Raw genomic sequence first — 19,649 nt, forward strand, 5'->3', positions numbered from 1 at the left:
CAGAGCCTTAGTTTATTTTAAAAGTAGTCATCAGGTTTTGACGTATGTGAACAGCGTTAAACAGATCTTACGGCGGTAATCATTGTCAAATGAACCAAGCATGCTTGATATTTTCACCAATATCCTTGCCTTTGCTTTATCAGTTTGAATGGAGAGCAACATTTTCACGCATTTGCCCCTGATCATCGGCAGCGGTTTTTTTTTAATGCTCTGCCTTTATTCGTCTATTATACATAGGTAATATATTTGTGAGTTGTGAAGGCTTCGCCATATTTACCTGAGGGCCCCATCAAGTTTCTAACTAATCGCCTGGGCTTATTTGCTTGTCGAAATACCCCTTCTGGACTTGATAGTATATACTCGCTTTATTAATCAAATTTTTGCACAAAGCATAGGGCAAAATTTATGAAGTAAGGACGGTGCCTACTATTGTTACTGCGCATACGTTCTGTGCACCTCGAGATACTCGGGTTTCCTATGGGAAGTGCTGACTAATACAAAATATTTTAGCGCGGTTTAAAACTAAACGGAAAAAGCAGAACGTAGTAAGTGCCCTTGGTATCCCAAAATAAAATTGGGGGTAACCATGCATTTTTCAGTGAAAATTAAGCTTCAACTTAGGAAAAACTGCCATACATTGCTTTATATTTTGGCGCTTTTTAGAAACATTGTTGCTTAATTATCTCTGAAATATGCGCGGTAACCCCCAAGTTTCTTTTTGGATTTCAATAGCCCTTGCTAAGATCTGCTTTTCCCGCAGAGTCATAAACCGCGCAAAAATACATCGGTATTAGTAGGCACCGTCCATAATATGAATCGGAAACAAGTTTGATACAATACAGTTCCGTATCCGCCAATGATACATACCCCAAACCTGGAGTAATATATATATATATTTTTTGGTTGATGTTGTTGTTTTTTCTTTCTATTCCTTTATTTTCCATTACCGTTACATAGGTTTATATGTGTTACCCAGATTCATACAATGGCTGGAGATCTTAGTAAGCTCTTTTGAGCTTTTCGAAGAAGATACCCGAGTTAACAGCTACCGGTGGTAAATCACAATAGATGGCTACAAAACGATCTGAACTAAAAAGTTAACTAAATCTCTATTCGCAATGCGGTTGATTTTGTATATAACCATGGATAGGCTTTTTAAACACTCTAAACGATTTTAAATTCACTAAATCACTTGTTAAATTCAGTTCCATATTTGTGTCTTCCTATATTTCAACGAGAATTCCCCATAATTTGTCCTTTTATAATCCATATGAAATATAGAGGCAGATCGCGTATCATTGGCTATGTAGACTTTAATTTCGTTCATAATTAATTAAGTAACTTTTAGTTCTTAGATTAAAATAAGTGAATTGGTGAAGGGCGATATCTTATCGCCCTTTCTTTGCCAAACTTACGAACACTGCCGTTTTTCGTATCATGAAGACTGACTTATGATTGTCTGCAGCCTCAAAGGGAGCCATCATTCGAATAGCTTCCCACTGCTGGCGGGAAACAAGCCACGTATTCGCAGGTGTCGCGATCGCTAAACGCGATCATTATTACCAACTTTGTCACTTAAAAGGTGATTTCACAATTGTTGAATTAATTCCTTTTTAATTTGCATAGTATGTTCAGACTCCCAAAAGCTGAATTTTTCGACACAGTGTTTAGGTTTAGGCTCACCTCATTAAGTTCACTTTTTGTTTTTAAAAAAAGGACATCAAATCTGGTCATTTCACAGTCAACAGCAAAGAAATGTATCAGGGCAAATAGCACATTTGAAAGCACTGCTGATCTCACTTTCTGACCGAATTATCTACGTGCGTAAGTGCTGACGGAATAGAGTGTCTGAAGGTGTAGTCGGACACTTGGTTCCGCACTGCCGCTGTTGTGTTTTGTTCTGGAAGGAACAATATGACGTATAACTTTGGAGCAAACATACATCCCAGCAAGCCATAGGAGCTGACAAGTGTGGTGGCACATGTTACTATGGTGGTACTCCAGTTCTCGAGGCGAGCAAAATCCACTGGGAAATACGCTATAGTAGACAACAGAAGTATATACATAGCCAGACCAATGTACCTCGCTTCGTTGAAATTTTCAGGCAGTTTCCTGGCCTTGAAAGCTTGGAAGGTACACAGTAATGAAAGCAAAATGATGTAGCAGTTGATTGCGATGTGGAGACTGAGACCTAGTTTGGTAAGATGCGGCGTGCACGTTAGAAAAATGTATTCACCTCGCTGAATTACGTTCGTCACGAATGGTGCGTCAAAGAGTTGCCAAAAAGTCAGCAAGGAAAAGACAACGGCGTTAAGCAAAAGTATGGATGTAGCTTGAATCTTTGTCTCCAGAATACACTGCTTTGCTCGTTTGTTGATGAAGTTTGCATGAAATGCGCTCAGTATGCGTAGAGTTTTTATCATAAGCGTAGCCACGCAAGTTCCCAATGCGGTGTAGTTGAAGCAGTACCTCAAACGGCATATCAGGTTGGTGGGTTGCGTAAGGCCTAGAAATGTTTGCACAAAGAACATGGCTATAGAGATCAAAAGAATTGCGCTGAGCTCCCGGCTCGAGGCTTTAACGAGCGGTGTGTCTCGATATTTCGTTAGAACAAAAGATGCAAACAGTGTGAGCAATCCTCCAATAGACGTAAAACCAGTTATAATGTAACCAGTGGTGTCCGTCAATTTGATGTTAGCAACTGGCAAATTTTCGCATTCGGTACGTTCCTTGTTTGCTCTCTGATCTATCGCGCATTCAGAGCAGTTCGAAGATCCCTGATGGGGATTGACAGAGCCGACCGGACACATGGTGCATTCCCAGCAACACCCAGTTGTCCTAGACTGTACCATACCGGGAGGACATATCAAGGAACACGCTGACGTCGGAATACTGGCATTTGAAGACTTGCCACACCATTTAATCTTACTAATTTCTATGTGAAGCCTTTCTCTGGTAGTCTTACTCCATGTCCCTACAGTTTCTTTAACGTGTTGTTCAACACCGTTCTCAAATTGTCGATGAAAGTTTATAATGTCATAAGAAGATGTCAGGGGGTCCCCAGATTCATCAAATTCAACCATTCCCATTAAACCTTGGAAGGACACATTCCGCAGGTACAGGTCAACATCTAGCGGACGCACAGAGGGGTAAGTGTCAGGACATTTTCCCCCGGGAAGAAGTCCATGATTTTCGACGCAAAAGTATATTTTATGAAGAGCATGCGCTACAGCATAAACCGCTTCAATCACGTAAGGAAGGTAAGTGTCGTAAAGTTTATGAACGACACTCCAGGACAGGGTCATGTTCTCTTTACAACCATCAATGTCCCTGGGATTATACACAGAGCAATTGAATTCCTTTCTCCAGACTTTATCCCACCAGTGAGAGATGCGTTTCGTAACGATGTGATGAGGTGTGAATGTTGATAAATAGGACTTGAAATCGTCACTTTGATGATAGAAGGGCTGTATTCCCAGTGATCCGTCAAGAACATGAAACAGTGAGCGAAGATGGCTGGGTTGCTCAGCTGCAAGAGCATCGCTTAAAATCCAAGTGCGATCAAGCAGATTCTGTTTCCCTGCTTCTTTAAGAAAGGCTTTTCCGTAGCCACCAAATAGCCAAAGAACAATAACTTTGACATTAGTGTGCCTCTTCAGTTTGGAGACGATAATTTCAACCTTCTTTGCGTAGTGCAAACGTGGAATATATTCTGACAAGGCAATGCAAAACGATCTCCTTATAAACGACTGCTTTTCCAGTGCCCATACACCGTATCTCCCATAGGAGTCATCAACAGCCACCGCACCAACGTAGCTCCAACTGAAATGCTCAAACAGATCAGCCATTGCACTTGCTTGCTGCTTGTCCGAGGGTACGGTCCGATAAAAATGCTTGTAAAACGGCGAGCTCAACTCTTCGCTTGTGGCACCAAAGCTGATCGCTGGAATACCAGCTACTTTAAGCAAGCTTCCAACTAACACAGAGCTTCCGGAATCGCTTGGACCTATTACCGAGATCATTGGTCTCGAATGGTGTTTGGCCGTTTCGTTTCTCGGCTGCATTCGCAAAGATTCCTGAGAGCAAGCAAAATGCGAGTCAGTATTTTTAACAAACTGGTACGTAGCTTTCATGGCAAGGGCAGCACTTTCGCAGTAGTCGTAAATGTCATAGCCCAAGGTTATATTTGGCAGCAAATCCGAGTCATTGTTTATCTTCTCAATAGCGTAGACCATTGCCTGTGCATGTCCTAATCCAGGGACATTAAAATCTCCACAGTCTTCATTGTTGGTGCCTTTGTAATGAAGAAAAAACAGCCCACCCAATGTGACGTTTCCTGGTTTAAGGCCTGGATTGTCCGTGCTGGATATTTGACTAAGCTGGTTAGCTGTGTTCGAACAAAGGGAAGACAAGAGAAGCCAAGTACCTATGGCTAGTCGGTAGATCATGGCTTTACAACGACAAATCTTGATGAAATGTTCTTCTCCCTCCTAGCTGTTCTAGAGTAGTGACTTTCCTCAGTTGTATATAGTTTACACAGTTCAACTGCAAGAGAAGGCAGAAGAGACACTGATCAAAATATCTTTCTATTTATAAAACTGTTCGTCGTACGGTGCTACATGAACCATTAGAAGGCTGGTACCCTAGTACTATGATTCTTCTTGTTTTTCTGTTTCTTCACTAACTATTCATACTCTACCTTATCTCAGAGAGTTGAACTCTATCAAATTGAGTTGCGCCCTTCTTAATTAAGGTCATTTCAACTGCACCGCTACTTTGATTGTTACCTCAAGTTACGTAACGGTTTGATTCACACGTACACTTCTCTTTCGTTTGTACATGTTGAAATATTTTTGGCACTCTCTTTTCCATTATGAAAGCAGATTTTAATTAGATGTTTCAAGTTAGATGGAAAATTATTCCTCGTTCAGACTTTCTATCCGTTTTTTTTTTTTTTTATTTTCCAGTTTGGTTAAAACATCGGTAAGATATGTGTTGTGTCATATTCTAATAGTTTGTTTTCTTCGGCGTGTTCAAAGTTCGTTCCATGTTGTTTTCGTTTAACTTTATTTACAACTATTTGCTTTCTCTGAAGACCTCTCAACCGTCAATTTCAAACTGTACCTGTTTCAAGAATCGTGCAATGCGTCCTAAATGAAATGAATGCTTCTCTATGGTAAAGTTAAATTTTTGTTTTTAGCAACAAACGGGTTTTGGCAGTTTTCTCTAATTTAGATACCGCGCCGCACTCGTGAAACAAACCTACATGAGGTAGAAATTTTCTATTTTTGCGTTTTCTGGCATTTTCAGTTTTTGATGATATAAAAGTTTTGATGGTTAAAATTGAAACTGAGCAAGTAAATTTATGCAGAGTATTTATGCCTATGGAGTTTATGTTAAAATTGGGAGGTTCAGTACTATTTTTTACTTTACTATAAAGCGACTTAATGCACAGAATGAATATTGAAAACTGAAGAAAAAAAAAAACTTAGAACAATTTGCGCAATTGAATTCTTCGCGGTATACGAAACTTAGCTACTGTAGGACAACCTAAACCACGAATAAGATAAAGTAAATGATGCGAGGATCGATGTGGCCTTCTTTCGCTAATAAAATGTACAAGCGATGGTAGTGTGGAACATACAATAAAATCTTGCTTCACTTACCGTTTTTCTTACGCTTGTTTTCTATCCTTTTTTATTTCCAGTGCCTGGAGACGTTATACTGGCAACATTTACGAACGCAAACGCACTGACCACAACAAACGCTTGCTGTTTTTCCTTAAGTAAATATAAGCTCTGTGGTCTTTAGACTTGGCAGGAAATAAGGTTACCTTCAGAAGTAATAATGATATTTTCACACCTACCACTCAAAACCGGATGCCTCATAACCTACAGAAGCTTACTACAAAAGTAATTAGATTGAAAGACAATTTCAAAAGTGGCCTTGAAATTTCAACTCGGGTGCACCTGTCATTACATGCGTCACTTCGGTGATGAAGTTAAAGCCTGACTCAGTCTTTAACCACAAAAAGCATCGGTTTTAAATGTTTTTGTTTTGTTTTTGTGTTTCAATTTATAAATTTTTATAGGCTACCGCTTTTAATTCAGTGCGAGCAATAATGTTTACTTTTTTCACTTAACAACAAAAGTCAAACAATCAAACCAAAAGAGGTAGAATTTAATTTCCTCTTTCACTCAAGTGTCCTTAACTATCTAAATAGTAATCAATTTATTTTTTTTCTAGTCTCGTTTCCTTTCCAAAATATGTCAAACCGATGCGACGACTCAGTGTTTAAAATACCTGAAAGCAGTCTGATTACATACAGGAAGAATCGTTAATGTAATCATTGCCGGTATACAAGCTTTATCAGGATTGCAAGTAATATTCTTTGCACAAGTTCACAATGTACGATCACCTGTTTTTACGATTTCTCGTCAGTAAAAAGCCTTATTGTTATAGTTTAAACTTTGTTCGTTTGGCTACAGCGCGAAATAAGTATTTTGTTTTTTGACCTTAATATCGGTTTCTTTGGGACAAAAGAAAACCAAACAAAAATTGTTGTTTTTGCAGCGTAATCTCAATATTGCCGAGCATAAAGGAAAACCTGGCAACGGAACGTAATCTCGTATCCAGAACTCACTTTTTTCACTGACCGTTAGAGATCTGCGAACACGATTGAACGAAACGTAATAAACTTGCAGACGCATTTGTGCTCAGATGGACACATTCCAATTCAAATTAAGACGGATCTTTCTGTACTGTGCGAGTGGAGAAGAACTCAGTTATGCGTATTTGCCTCTTTAGCAGCGTGCATTTTGCTGTTATTTCTTTCACTCTCGTAATTTCAAAGTACAGGCAGAATTTTGGCACAGCCTAGAAAAGCCGAATCATACCATTAGAAGACGAAGAAGCAATTTTTCGATGTCTGAAGTAGTTAAACGCGTACGGCTCATCACGCCTAGTCCTTGGCAAGACTGTTTGCCTGATATCATATAGGATCATCTCAAGACAACGCTATAACGAGTGCTTGTCGCCTGCTGTTGTTGCTGATCTTTTTAAATAGTTAATGTTTGTTGTTGTTGTTGTTGTTGTTATTATTGTCATATTTTGTTGTCCAGTCGTCGTTGGTGTCGCTTTGTTGTGGCCTTTTTTAAAACTGTTGTTTAATTTTACGGACCGGCGATATTGTCAGTGATCATGAACCACGTTGGACGGTCGCCAAACGAACGAATTCAATTTCGATTCAGCGTAATTAATGAATGCTGAGTTAAACATGTTGAGTGGTCCATTTTAAAGTGCCCAGCTTTGTTTAAACACAAATTTCCCTGGTGTTTATTCGAGTAATTCATGTTCTTTTCCTCCTCACTTTATGCCAACGGCGTGCACCGGCTCTACTCCCTCCTGCAAAACCCAATTCAATAGGTAAAACAAGAGGCTATGTGTAGCCTATACTCGTGCCGTATAAATATAAGCTTAGGTGATTACTTATATTATGACAATCTCTGTACAAGCTTAAATTTAGCAATACAGTTAACTATTAAAATGAGCGAAAAAACGGAACGAAGTTTTGGTGTCATCCTGGCACCATTATCAAGTAAAGAATGCAACAGAAAAGATAATTTATACATAAAGTAAAGGTGTGAAATAGAATAAATTAAATTAAGACTAGAAGTAACTGTCCGGTGTTCATTCAGAAGGTGTCATAAAATGGGAGTTTTGTCCGTTAGACAAATATGTACAGTTACGAAAATTCAAATTAACCCATCGATTCCCTCGTGTATTGCAGTAATCTACCTCTCTCCTTTGCATACACTCCTTCATAAAAAAGGAGCGAAAAGTCGGATATAGGAAGAATAACAGAAATTGAGTAAAAGGGGGGACGGGGGACGACGAGAAGAGCGTGCCTCTAGGCCAGTCCGCCTTATGTGTCTCCACTCGAGTGCGAGAGAGGCCTCTGCGGCCGCAGGAGAGAGGTAATAGGCCTTATCACGGTTTTGATGAGTAGGTAAACACGTCTGAAATAACAGTGTTTGTATGGAAATCCGATGTCAAATAACTTTCATAAAACATTGCTTCTGAAAAATTCATGAATTGGAAACTTTTTGCACTAGTAAAGGGATTTTAAGAAAAAAATTGGAGGGATGTAGCTGTGCCAGAAAGCGTCCAGTCGTGTTTTGAACTTTCCATACATTTGTCTGTATGGTTTTCCCGCGAACTATTTTTAGTAGCGGTTCACGGCTGGTTCGCTATACAGACAAATGTATGGAAAATTCAAAACACGACTGGACGCTTTCTAGCACAGCTACATCACTCCAATTTTTTTTATTAAAATCCCTTTACTAGTGCAAAAAGTTTCCAATTCATGAATTTTTCAGAAGCGATGTTTTATGACTGAGTTATTTGACATCGGATTTCCATACAAACACTGTTATTTCAGGCGTGTTTGCCTACTCGTCAAAACGGCGTCGAAAACCATAGTTGAGGATTGAAAATTTAGGACGTATGTTGGTTTACGCAAGATTACTTATAGTTACCGCGCTTCATCAATGAAAACACAAAGAAAAACGGACAAAAAGCTTTCCTAAATGAAAAATTTGTTCAGATAAACCTTTGTTTACGCCCAAGAAATGAACGCAACAATTTTTGCTACGTAAGCGATTTAAAGGAATTATGAGTCAATTTTGAAGCGAATTTATCGGCCCGTACGGAGCAGGATTTTAGAAAATTAAGCGAAAACTGCTAAGAATACGATGAATCAGTCAATAAGAATACTATTTCAGTACAAATTCGCAATCAAACCTGTAATTTTCGGTGATGTCGATTGCCAGAGGTGAGCGCTCAAACATTGAGAAAGTCTGCGGCTTAAATGATGAATTGAGTCGTCCAATTGCTCCTCGCTTTGACAAAACCACCATTTTGGCAAACACTTACACAAACAGTATCCTTGAATAAAACCCAAAGTGTGTTGCTTCCCCATGCAAGGCAACGGGGAAGCAGTGAATCACGCAGTGCTATTAGCGTGTATCACCTTGTACCCAGCCATGCACAAAAGGTACGCGAAAGGAAAAATTCAGAGCCGAATGGACTAGGACTTGGACTCGCTGCTGTGCCGGCATGAGTAATAAAATGGAAAATAGACTCCACGTAATTGGCCACCCTGTTGAATGGTGTTTGAAGTAAATTTTAAAGCTCTGAACGAGTCGACCTAGCGAATTATAAAATAAGTTGTATACGAAAAATGTGACGAAATTCAGTTGCCAAATCAATTATATGAATGAAATAAAGTGAAAACGCAAACAAACTTCTTTGCTTAAGATTCTTTCTTTCTTTATTTATTCTTTTTTTTATTCTTGGTTTTCTACATTGATATTATATTTTTTTCTATAAAATATATCTGCCCATATTTTTTGGTTAATTATTATTTATTTATTTATTTATTTGTTTATTTATTTACTTATTATACTTATATAACCTGATGCAAATACGGTTATACGGGAGGCAGATTCACAAAATTCTATTTCGAATTCAGTTCACAAATTTCGTTAACAATTCATTCAAACTGCAAAGATTATTTCAGTCATAATTTCGCCTAAAAAACAGTCATTTTCAATTTCTTTTATTCTGAATAAAGCCTACAAAATTTTACTGGACACGATCTGACATGCCAAAATAAGCTGAGCCAAAATAACCAATCAATGCGCTCGTTAACGTTATATTATAAAACTTTGATGGAATATATCAGTAATATAAGATATAATACTGACTCAGTCAAACTATTTTGTCTTCTTTCCATTGATTAAATATAGTTTAAGACTTTCCCTCCATCTATAAAACCAAGTAATGTGGTTTCATCAGGCACCCGCGTGCAAGCCTAGAAGCTTGGTTTATCACTTAGTTTAGGATCTACATTGCGCCATGTTTAGTTATTATACACTTAGAACTTTACATATTTAATTTAATAGTGCAAATTTCCTTTGGTCTAAGTTAATTAATTCAGAACTTCTCGCTCTATTTGGAATTTTCCGGTGGTGAATTGTTACAGCAATCGCTTGTGCTCTCTATTGTGATTCTCTGATTTGTTTTCACCCTTACACTAGGAACAGATGAAAAACAATTTAATCGTTTCTTCGTATAACTATCAGAATGTAGATCACTCTTTTTTATAGAATTACTTCTATCCCAAATTTACTTTGTTACTAGAAAATTATTCTCCCCTTCTTATAGTTTTATTCTTATAGTATCGTGACGACCTATGGTTTCGCTTAACTTCGTTTTTTATTTATTTTTTTTGGAACAATTCTAACACCTCTGTAGTCAAAACTGATACGCATTGTCAACTGGTTTCCTTCCGAATGTTTTTTTAAATAAAGCAAGAGGAACCGTGGTTTATAGTTTATACAGGAGTTTAAAGCCCCATTTATGCCATCAGCGATCCGTGAACAGCCGGTGCAGATGAATTGCTCGTTAACATCTTTTTCAGCACGTCTCCAATAGATGCCCCACGCAACACTTCTCCGAAAAAAAGCTGCTCGATAACTGCGGGCTCAATTTTCCTTAGAGAAGACAACATGAGAAGCAGTTTTCCAAATCGCGTCGGCTGATTGGAGAATTGGTTTCTGATGTACTGCTCCAGGGAACTCTGGGAAGTATCTTGTAGGACCTCGATTTGTTGGGGCTGTGTAATAGGTGATCCGTCTGGAGAGGCAAATACAGTAAAAACCCGCGTGTAAGAACCTGGAAAATTAAGAACCTCCTGGCAGAAATTTGCTACTTTAATACCCCAAAATATAAGAACCTGTTTAGCCAAAAAAATTCCAACAGGTTCTTAAATGCGGGGTTAAACTATTTTATTTATAATATTTTACCAAAAAGGTTGTCTTTAGAGATCAAAAAATTGCACAGTGAAACTAAAAAGGCACAATGTATGTTAAATGTGAACTGTTGTTATAAAACTAGTCCTGTCCGCGTCAAAGTACAGACACTGCAATCAACGGAAAAAAAACATAAATAAAGACCAGAATACGAAAAAGAAACAAACAGTCAGCATTAATTTTCTCCAAAACTCGCGAAGACGTCGTGTTGCAAAATAAGACCCTTAAGGTTACTTATAGGGAAGGAAGGTCGAATTTTTCTCAAATAAATTTTTTTAGATATTGTTGAAACAAGAAAGGGATGCAAAGTTTCGTGAAAACGGCCGTTAGAAATCTTAAAAAGAACGCGAGCTATCTGAAAAACAAAGTTTTGTAGGAAAAGCGGTGAGCGAGTGAAGGTGTCATAATCCAATTTATGCGGGATTGTGTTGACATATTACGCGGCAAAATTTACCCGCGATCTCGATTAACCGTCAAATTTGCATATTTTTGCCATCGTGTTCATCGCATGTCACGGCGTTGTATGTAAAATTTTACTGTGAAACAGCGTTCCATTTTGGATTCAAGCATTGCGTAAAAGGTTGTTATGAAGAAAGCGAAACTAGAAAAGTCGCCTTGGGTGAAAGTTAAGAAAAAACCGGGGCCAAAGAAGGTCAAAAAATCATTTGACGAAGCCTAAAAACTTCAGCTGGCGGAGAGCGACAAGGGTTCTTTGTACAACCAGTCAGATTTTCTTTCAAACCCATCCTCGTCGAAAGACATCGGGGCAAGCAGGATAAAAATAACTGCTTCGGCAGCAGAGAAATTCAAGGACGAGAAATCGGATAGTGGAGAGTCAAACATCAGTTGGGAGTCCGAAATCGAAGATGCCGGCAATAATTCAGCCACTTTCGCCGTTGTTGACCGGCTGAAAATAAGCAGCGTGTCTCTTGTCAACTCCGCAGGGGCTGCCAGTTTCATGTTCTGCGTCTATCTGCCGTTTTCTTCTTATTTTTGGTTTCGCCGGTGGCTTTCTCGCGCCAGACTTAACTTTTCCCATAAAGAAATCGCTTTACAATATTACAGTAACACTGAATGCTTCCGCGGGGAATTTAGCCTCCCACGCAGTCGTTTTTAGGGGACTCGTATTACCTCCTCCCCACAAACGCCTGCTTACCCAAGCGCCACATTCCTTTCCGCCGCTAAGCCAATCACAGTGAACCTTCTAAAATCTGGAAGGTTGACCTTGACTTCAGAACGCCTCTCGCGGGAACAGTGAAAAACATCACCACGGAGACAGAACTTGACCGAGCTTACGTGAGCTTTTAGCACCGTGTGCCCTACGTTCAAAATTTCTCGTGTAAATGCCTATCAATTGACTGCAATAAAAAAATTCGTGACGGGAAATAGCGATATTTTCGTCAATTTGCCGACTGGTTACGCAAAGTCGCTTTAATATTTATCAAGCTTAGCCTTCAATCTTGTCGACCTGGTCGGTGTGGAGGAAACCGAAATATTACCCGATATCTCGGTAAACTTTAAAGATTTTGCAGTTGAAACTCGCTTTGTTGTTGTAATTTGTTCGGGGGCATGTGCGACATTTTCCACAAGGACCACAAGTTGATCGGCTCTTTGTCGTTTAACTTTCCGTTTAATAGTCTTTAATGGACTGATAAATACTGCAGATCTCCCCTTGATACCTTCTACATTCTTCTTTGCTTTCTCGAATCGAGTTAGTCTGTCGTAGCACTTCGTACAAACAAACAAATCTGCTCCAGAGTTTCTGCACCCGTATTAAAAGAGGCGATATCTTCACCGATTGTCAACTCGATCAGGCGGGGAAGATCGATTACACTTTCCCGAAGCTTTTGAGAGGTTTTGACTCTCCCAGCAGTGTCAAAACGTCGCACAAGAAGCGCTTACATTCACATTCGATATTTGTGTTCGTGTTTCAGCCATGACCAGCCATTCCAGAAGTGAAAAAATATATATATTCCAACTTAACTCCCGCATCTCTCAAGACTGTAACAGCTAGACACTGTGCAAAGCTCGCAGGAAATTGTAACCAGCAATTTGATTTGATGTCATAAACAATGCCTCGATGGTGATTGGCTAGGGTGCTTGCGGAGTAAAACAATGGGAAAGGAATGTGGCGCTTGGGTAAGCAGGCGTTTGTGGGGAGGAGGTAATACGAGTCCCCTAAAAACGACTGCGTGGGAGGCTACGGGGAATTTCGATTGTTTCTTTTTATCTACAGAACTACCAAGGGAATGCTTCTTTGTGTTTGATTGGCCGGCGGCGTGAGCGCGTTGACAAGTATTCTAATGAGGTGCGAAAACTCTGAAAATGTTTCACGGCCGAAAACACGGCTTTTGTTTTTGCGCGAATTCCCCATCTTCAAATGAATTAATAGGGTATGTAGATTTGCCGGATTTCAACGAAATTTGGCCAAAATGGTCATCAGATATTAACGCATCAAAGTGTGTCAGGCTTTTACGAAATTCAAAATATTTTTTCCGTGACGTGTTAACATCTGACGCGACTACAAAAATTTTCCATTCTCCATCTTTAGGATGGGTTTTCTCAAAAACCAATAGGAATAAAGAAAAAGCCTGACACACTTTGTTAGCCTATTATCTCCTGATTGATATTGTGCAGTCTGTTTGGTTGTGCGCCTTTACGTGAGAGTGGGTAATTCAGTTAGGTACACGTCGCTAGTATTGAGTTTGCAGGCCTCTGAGCGCTTATGTATCCAACAAAATAAAAAAACATTGATATTTTCGCAAACTTCAATTTATCAGCTTTACAGTGATATATAGTTTTCCGTGGTTTTATCAAAAACAGCGCGCGTACGCTAGATTTTCCTGAAGGCACACGCGAAACATGGAAGTAACCTTAAGAAGATGAATAATAAGACCTTTAAGTTACTCTTTTTCCGAACTTTTTGTTTTGGAACGTTGACCCGAGAAAGGTCAAAATTTTAACAGTATATTTAGAACATACCAACCGAAAGATTGAAATTTACTTCAGAACTTAACTTTTGTTTTAAAATCAGAAGAACAGGTAAAACAGTAAACAAGAACTTGAGATTTACACAGAACTGGAGTGAAGCGTACACTGTTTTAATACGAGAGGACGCATTACACGTCTGGAGGAACTTGGGCAAACATTTGTTGTTCCTCTGGTTATTCGTCTCTTGTACAAAGACGGGCACAAGACGCATTATCCGTCTGGACGAGCTATCTTCCGTTATTCGTCATTCAAGACGCACAACGGAAAATAGTTCGTCCAGGCGTCTAGTATAATTTTTTTTACAATTGATGTGTCTTGATATCGCAACTAAGATGGGGGTGGGTTAGAGGTGATTTACAGTAAAAACGTTTTACGAACATCCCAGCCTCAAAGCCCTAAAAACTGAAATTAAGAACGTTCAGCCTCGCTCTAAAAGGGACGTTCTCAGTAAGTTGTGCTAAATGCCATTATTAAATAAGACACATGCGAATAAGAAGCGGCTATAAAATCGGTCATGAAATATTAGTTGAATTCCTTTTACGAGTTATCAAAATCGATGTTTGAACTTTGCATGAGCGTCAAAGTACTATAAATAATCAATATAAATTCATTAATTTGACTTTACGCCTATCGCGCAACTAACATACTAATGATCAATTGTGCATAACAACAAGGGCAAAATTACTCACCATATAAGCTTACAACTAAAAGGATAAAAATAACAAAATGCATATGACCATTAAGAGACAGATAACGCCTTAATTGATCAGATGTCAAATTCTCACGTGTGAGACGCATGAAGCCAAACATTTATCCAGTGAAATATCGGCACCATTACTCAAATTAATAATGAAATTAAGATTGCAATGAGAACCTTCAAATTTTGTCCTTGTTCATAACGCTTTACCGAGCTTCACAGTAACGTAGGTCTTAGTATAACATATCTATTGCTTTTTTTTCGCTAGATGATAAGTACGTGGGCTAAGTTGACCTTACCCGTTCTGAACAAGACAATGCACTTGATGTGAAAATGCTCCGTCAAATCCATTCCTAGTGAACGAACTTTCTCCAACTGGTCCTGAAACAACCGCGCATGCTCCATTCGCCTAAGGATATTCTCCATGGAAACCTGCCTCGCTTGCATGTTCCCTGTTGAGTAAAGCTGCTGCATGTACATATGGATGGGACTGCGTGCGCTCTCCAATAGATACAAATCACTCCAGGCCATTTTCAACAGCGTAATCTGATCGCTTTCTACCAAGTTGCTGAAAGTTGGAAGCTTGCGGGCCCAGTCCACGACCGAGAAGAGCACGTGAGCTGCCAGTTCATACACGACCTCGGACGTTCCCTGGGTTTGTGGGAAAATCCCTGGGTGAAGGTTTCCCTGATTGGAGAGTGCTGGTTGAAGGAGTGTAAATGGCAATAGGCTTGGTGGGTAAAACCCGGAAAGCTCACTGAAGTAGGGAAATGTGAATCCTGTAAATGCTGGCAGTTTTGTTGTTTGAACGGCTGCCCGGAGAGATAAAATATGTCAGAAGATAAAGTTTAGTTTGTTTTAACTCTTTGCTTTTGGTGAATTCAGGTAGAGGAAAACGTTTAATTTAGTTCTGAAAGTGCATCCAACATAATTATTCATTTGGCATTCTATTATTATCTGTTGTAAGCATGCAATATTTCAAAAGTACAACGACGTCAGTTTTAGCTTGATACAGGTTTGCAAGAAAAGCATATTGGGTATGGTATGAGCCCCGTGTTTTGTAAACATCAGACTTGCCTAGTAATTTACTCGGATCGCCATTAAACCTAGTTAATGGAACTGCTCTTAACTGAATCCTCTGACGAAAGGCTAACGCTGGAAAATATCAGCACTCAAATCTTCCTAAGGCGGCCAAATTATCTTCTCAAATCTGTTGATTCAACCAGACACTCCCACTCCCACTCCCCACCGACGCGGGACCACAGTTTCCTTGGAATAAGATAATGATTTTCAAAATTACCCTCTTGGTCTTTTCACGCGAGAGAGAGATTGTTGCGCAGCATTATGGAAAGGCTTGGCTATACAATACCGTCCATAATAATTACTACAGCTATTCTGGCGAAAAAATTCGCAGTTTTTACACATTTACTTTGACGTTACTTCTTCATTAATCCTTATGAATGAATTTGTGTTGCCAATAATAAATTTCGTGGGAAATTAATGGAACACTGATATATTAACAATACCTGGGAAAAATACAAAATACCTTGTACCCGAACATTTTTTCCGCTGAGTATATACTGAATCTTTTTTCGTTTCCTTTGAATATACAGTCGAACCTGTATTAAGCGGTCACCCTCGGGGAATGGCTAAATGACCGCTTAATACAGGTTGCAAAGAATGCATGTCAAACACTATAAAAACGCCATTTCATTTCACATTTGGTAACTTAATGTACAGTTTATGCATAAAAGTGCTCAAAAAATCACTTACTCGTTTCAGAAACTACAACGATAAATGTTATAGTTAGAAATTCAATTAACTGGGAAGCTATTTGTTACTATAATTATTTTAGTGGTTTCCTTGAACAAAGTGACCGTTCAAAACGGGTCAAAACTATAGAAACAGCTCGTTCGGACTTAGTAAAGGGTGACCGCAACCGCTTAACAGAGGCGAGCTTTCAATAAGGTGAAAATTGCAGTAATTAAGAGAAGTAATTTTCGAGACTTTCACATCTGACGGATACGGTGTCCCTTAATACAGGTTCGACTGTACTTTTGAAAGCGCTCATGACTACAGTTTTCGTGGCAAAGGGCTACTTAGTGTCTGCGTTTGGCTAGCCTGCGTCGCAGACCCCTGGTATAGTTTGTCTGCGAAACGGCTCCCAAAAGCTTGTTCTGGTATCCCGCAGTTTTGCAGGGATATCTGTAACCATTTTTGATTGGCTTAATTTCTAACACTTTCTATGATTGGTCGTTCCTTCTAGAGCAATAACCTGCTCTCCAACCGCGATGCTAAAAATACGATTTGTACTTGTTGTACTTCCCCGGGTTTTCCCTTGGATTGATCGTTTTGAAATATTTTAGCGTTGTGAATCAAAAGAAAATGTTGGCTATTTTCTGAAGAAAGTTGTTCCAGGAACGAGCGTTTAGAGCCGTGAAAAGAGCAGTTTGAAATATCTAATCTGCGCCGGAACAAGAAAATTCGCTTCGGGAATTTCTGTTAGGTAAAAATATTTTTTGTGAATTTGCCGACTGCCACTGGCTATGGCAAATCTTTAACATTCCAATGTCTCCACTTGCGGCAGGCGCTCTTTTCGAAAGGCCTCGTGGTTCCAGTGTCATTGTAGTAATATCACCGTTCATTGCGAGCTCTTATGGAAGACCAGGTTCGTCAACTAAATGATATCGATATTGGAATCCCAGCATTTGCATATCACAGGCTGGAATTTCGTGCTTGTCTATGGCTCTCCTGAATGCTTGCTCTCCACTGAATCTTGGAAAAGCCGATTTTTGATTTTGAACGGATTCAAAAAGATGTTAATCGGAGTCACTTTCGAGGCTCACTGTATTACACAATGGTATGTAGCCGAATTTGCGGCCTGTTGATCAAACTGAAATGTGGCGTTTTACTCTTAAAATTCTTACTTGTAAGCTTAAAATTAAAATATAATCTAGTCTGCTCTTAGCGTATTTTTCATGCACAGGCTATTTTTTATCTAATCATTTTTTAGGGTGATGAATAAACAACTCGTTATTCATTTGTAGAGTATTGCGTGATTGCTGAAGAAGGAAATGTCCAATCAGAGAGCGCGTTAGAAATTAAGCCAATCAGAAATGGTTACAAATATCCCTGCAAACCGGCGGGGTACCAGAACAAGCTATTTGGAGCCGTTTCGCAGACGGACTATATCGAGTTCTCTTCAGGTCTTGAGTGACAAGTCCGGCTGCAACGCAGGCTACGTTTGGCCTTTTTATTAAACCGCCCGACGCCACTTTCACAAAAGACCCCAGTGAAAACCAGTGATTCAGTCGAAAATTTGTTTGCAATACTCGTTAGTTAAGTGTTTTGGTCTGAGTCATAGAAAAAAATTCATTATGAATTGTTCTACAGTAAATGTTCCTAATTCTACATCAATGTAATTTCGCTTAACTCCATCGTCAACTAAAATGTAAGGCATTAATTTCATTGCGTGCTAATGATACTTTCGGACCGGATTCGACTTTTAAACTTATTTTAGTTAATACAATTAATATATTTTACCAACTCCATTTACTACTGAATTTTGGTGAATCTTTCAGTTTACAAACGAATTACGTTAAACGAAAATGAATCTTCTTCTAACTTAATAAGTAGCTGCAATCAATTCTCGGTTCTCAGGGCCTTGTAATTCTTATGTGCCGGGTATTAAACTCAACCAATGTTCTGACGTCAAAGCGCATGTATATGGTCATGACTAATCTTAATTGTTGCTTGAGTAAATACAAACAATTAACCAAATCAAGAAAGGATTTAATAAGCTCAGATAATTAAATTCTCGGAACATGTTTATCTGGCTAAAATATCTCGCTTAGTGGCATGGTAGTTAGCTGCGCATAAACACCCACGGCAGTTGATCCAAGTTTACAGTTGGCCACGTTCAATTCGCTTAGTCGGGACTCTTAATTCTTAACTGTAGGAAAAAAAGATTGGCTAAAACTAATTTCCCTTCCCAACTGCTACAAGACTCAGCATAACATGCTTTACATATCAATTACTCCCGGGTGGGTCGAGCTGATTCAAATCAGCGAAACTGGATCTGATTCATTTCATGCGAGCGTCTTCAATTTAAAGCGATAGTTTTCAGACTACGAAAAGAAACTTTCATTTTAAAACCCAGAAAAATTTCGCTCACCCGGTGTTCCATTTATTTCATTTCAAGTTGTTACGATTTTAATTTCAAGTTGTAAATATAGAAGTTAAGGACTTCATTAAATCTAAAGATCAGTTAGAATATATAAAGAACTATTCAAATGGCTTATTAACAAAAACAATTTGCTAAGAATCCAATTCATTTTCTATTGTGTTTATATTTTTGGTGGAGACGTCTTCTGTATTTTTCCGAATCTAAATATTATGTGAGACTCTGGGAGGATATTTACAAAACTATCAAATAAATACCTTCTTTCTTCATTCCCGTCATGAGACATTTTTGAAATCGACATGAGGGACAACGGCTTCGACTATCTCTGTCCACTGTGCAATTGTTGTTCCCTCGACACGTGTAGGAAGTGCTGTTTCTTACGGTGCGTTTGAAGAAGCTTTTACAGCCTTCACATGTGCTGACTCCATAATGTTTGCCGGTCGATTTGTCCCCGCAAACAGCACAGTTCAGCTTGTCATCCGTCTTTAGTTTTGGTAGATCAACGATTGAGGTATCGGTACAAGTTGTCATGTTAAGCTCAGAACCGTAATATGAAGAGCGTTTAAATTTCCGCCTTCAAACGCACTGAGCCTTTGTTGTTTGAAAGAAGGGCAACCTAGTAGCTGAATTCAATCTGCTTGATTATTTATTCAACAAAAGCCGTGTCAGGCCACAAGCTTGATAAATGTCAAATATTTATCACGAAAGGTCGCCAAGGTTGGCCTTTGAATGAACGTCTCGGGTAGCAACCCGTCTTTCTACCTGTAACCCCTTTTAGAGCGAAAACACCTTATGAATCGAATCACACGCCCCTAAGTTAGGGCACCATCTAAGGGCAATGTCTTATTGACTTGATTCATTCGATCTTGAGTTTCAATGAAAACAAAGCTTTCATTTTAGTAGG

At 39.0% G+C, this 19,649-nt stretch overlaps 2 protein-coding genes across 2 annotated transcripts; both read right to left on the minus strand.

Moving 5' to 3' along the window:
* Positions 1 to 985: 985 nt before the first annotated feature.
* On the minus strand, positions 986 to 5,772 carry LOC146459946 (extracellular calcium-sensing receptor-like). The gene is made up of 2 exons (XM_085088806.1): positions 5,667 to 5,772; positions 986 to 4,545 (listed from the first exon to the last, which is right to left on the minus strand). Exon 2 carries the CDS (start codon positions 4,446 to 4,448, stop codon positions 1,797 to 1,799), a length of 2,652 nt encoding a protein of 883 aa, XP_084944932.1. The 5' UTR covers positions 4,449 to 4,545; positions 5,667 to 5,772; the 3' UTR covers positions 986 to 1,796.
* A 4,503-nt stretch (positions 5,773 to 10,275) lies between these two features.
* Positions 10,276 to 19,373, minus strand: LOC146459947 (COUP transcription factor 2-like). The gene is made up of 3 exons (XM_085088815.1): positions 19,003 to 19,373; positions 14,862 to 15,374; positions 10,276 to 10,698 (listed from the first exon to the last, which is right to left on the minus strand). Exons 1-3 carry the CDS (start codon positions 19,274 to 19,276, stop codon positions 10,421 to 10,423), a joined length of 1,065 nt encoding a protein of 354 aa, XP_084944941.1. The 5' UTR covers positions 19,277 to 19,373; the 3' UTR covers positions 10,276 to 10,420.
* Between the last annotated feature and the right edge of the window lie 276 nt (positions 19,374 to 19,649).

This window comes from Pavona decussata, unplaced genomic scaffold (assembly GCF_977016875.1).
Source record: "Pavona decussata unplaced genomic scaffold, jaPavDecu1.1 SCAFFOLD_215, whole genome shotgun sequence".
In the NCBI taxonomy this organism is placed as follows: Eukaryota; Metazoa; Cnidaria; class Anthozoa; order Scleractinia; family Agariciidae; genus Pavona; species Pavona decussata.

What these genes read in the sequence shown, in the direction of transcription:
- LOC146459947 (XM_085088815.1), bottom strand. Translation starts at nt 19,276, where the DNA reads ATGACAACTTGTACCGATACCTCAATCGTTGATCTACCAAAACTAAAG. An exon ending in GACGGGAATGAAGAAAGAAG is followed by an intron (nt 15,375 to 19,002) that starts GTATTTATTTGA and finishes CTCTCCGGGCAG; the next exon opens with CCGTTCAAACAACAAAACTG. An exon ending in CATTGTCTTGTTCAGAACGG is followed by an intron (nt 10,699 to 14,861) that starts GTAAGGTCAACT and finishes TTGCCTCTCCAG; the next exon opens with ACGGATCACCTATTACACAG.
- LOC146459946 (XM_085088806.1), bottom strand. Translation starts at nt 4,448, where the DNA reads ATGATCTACCGACTAGCCATAGGTACTTGGCTTCTCTTGTCTTCCCTT.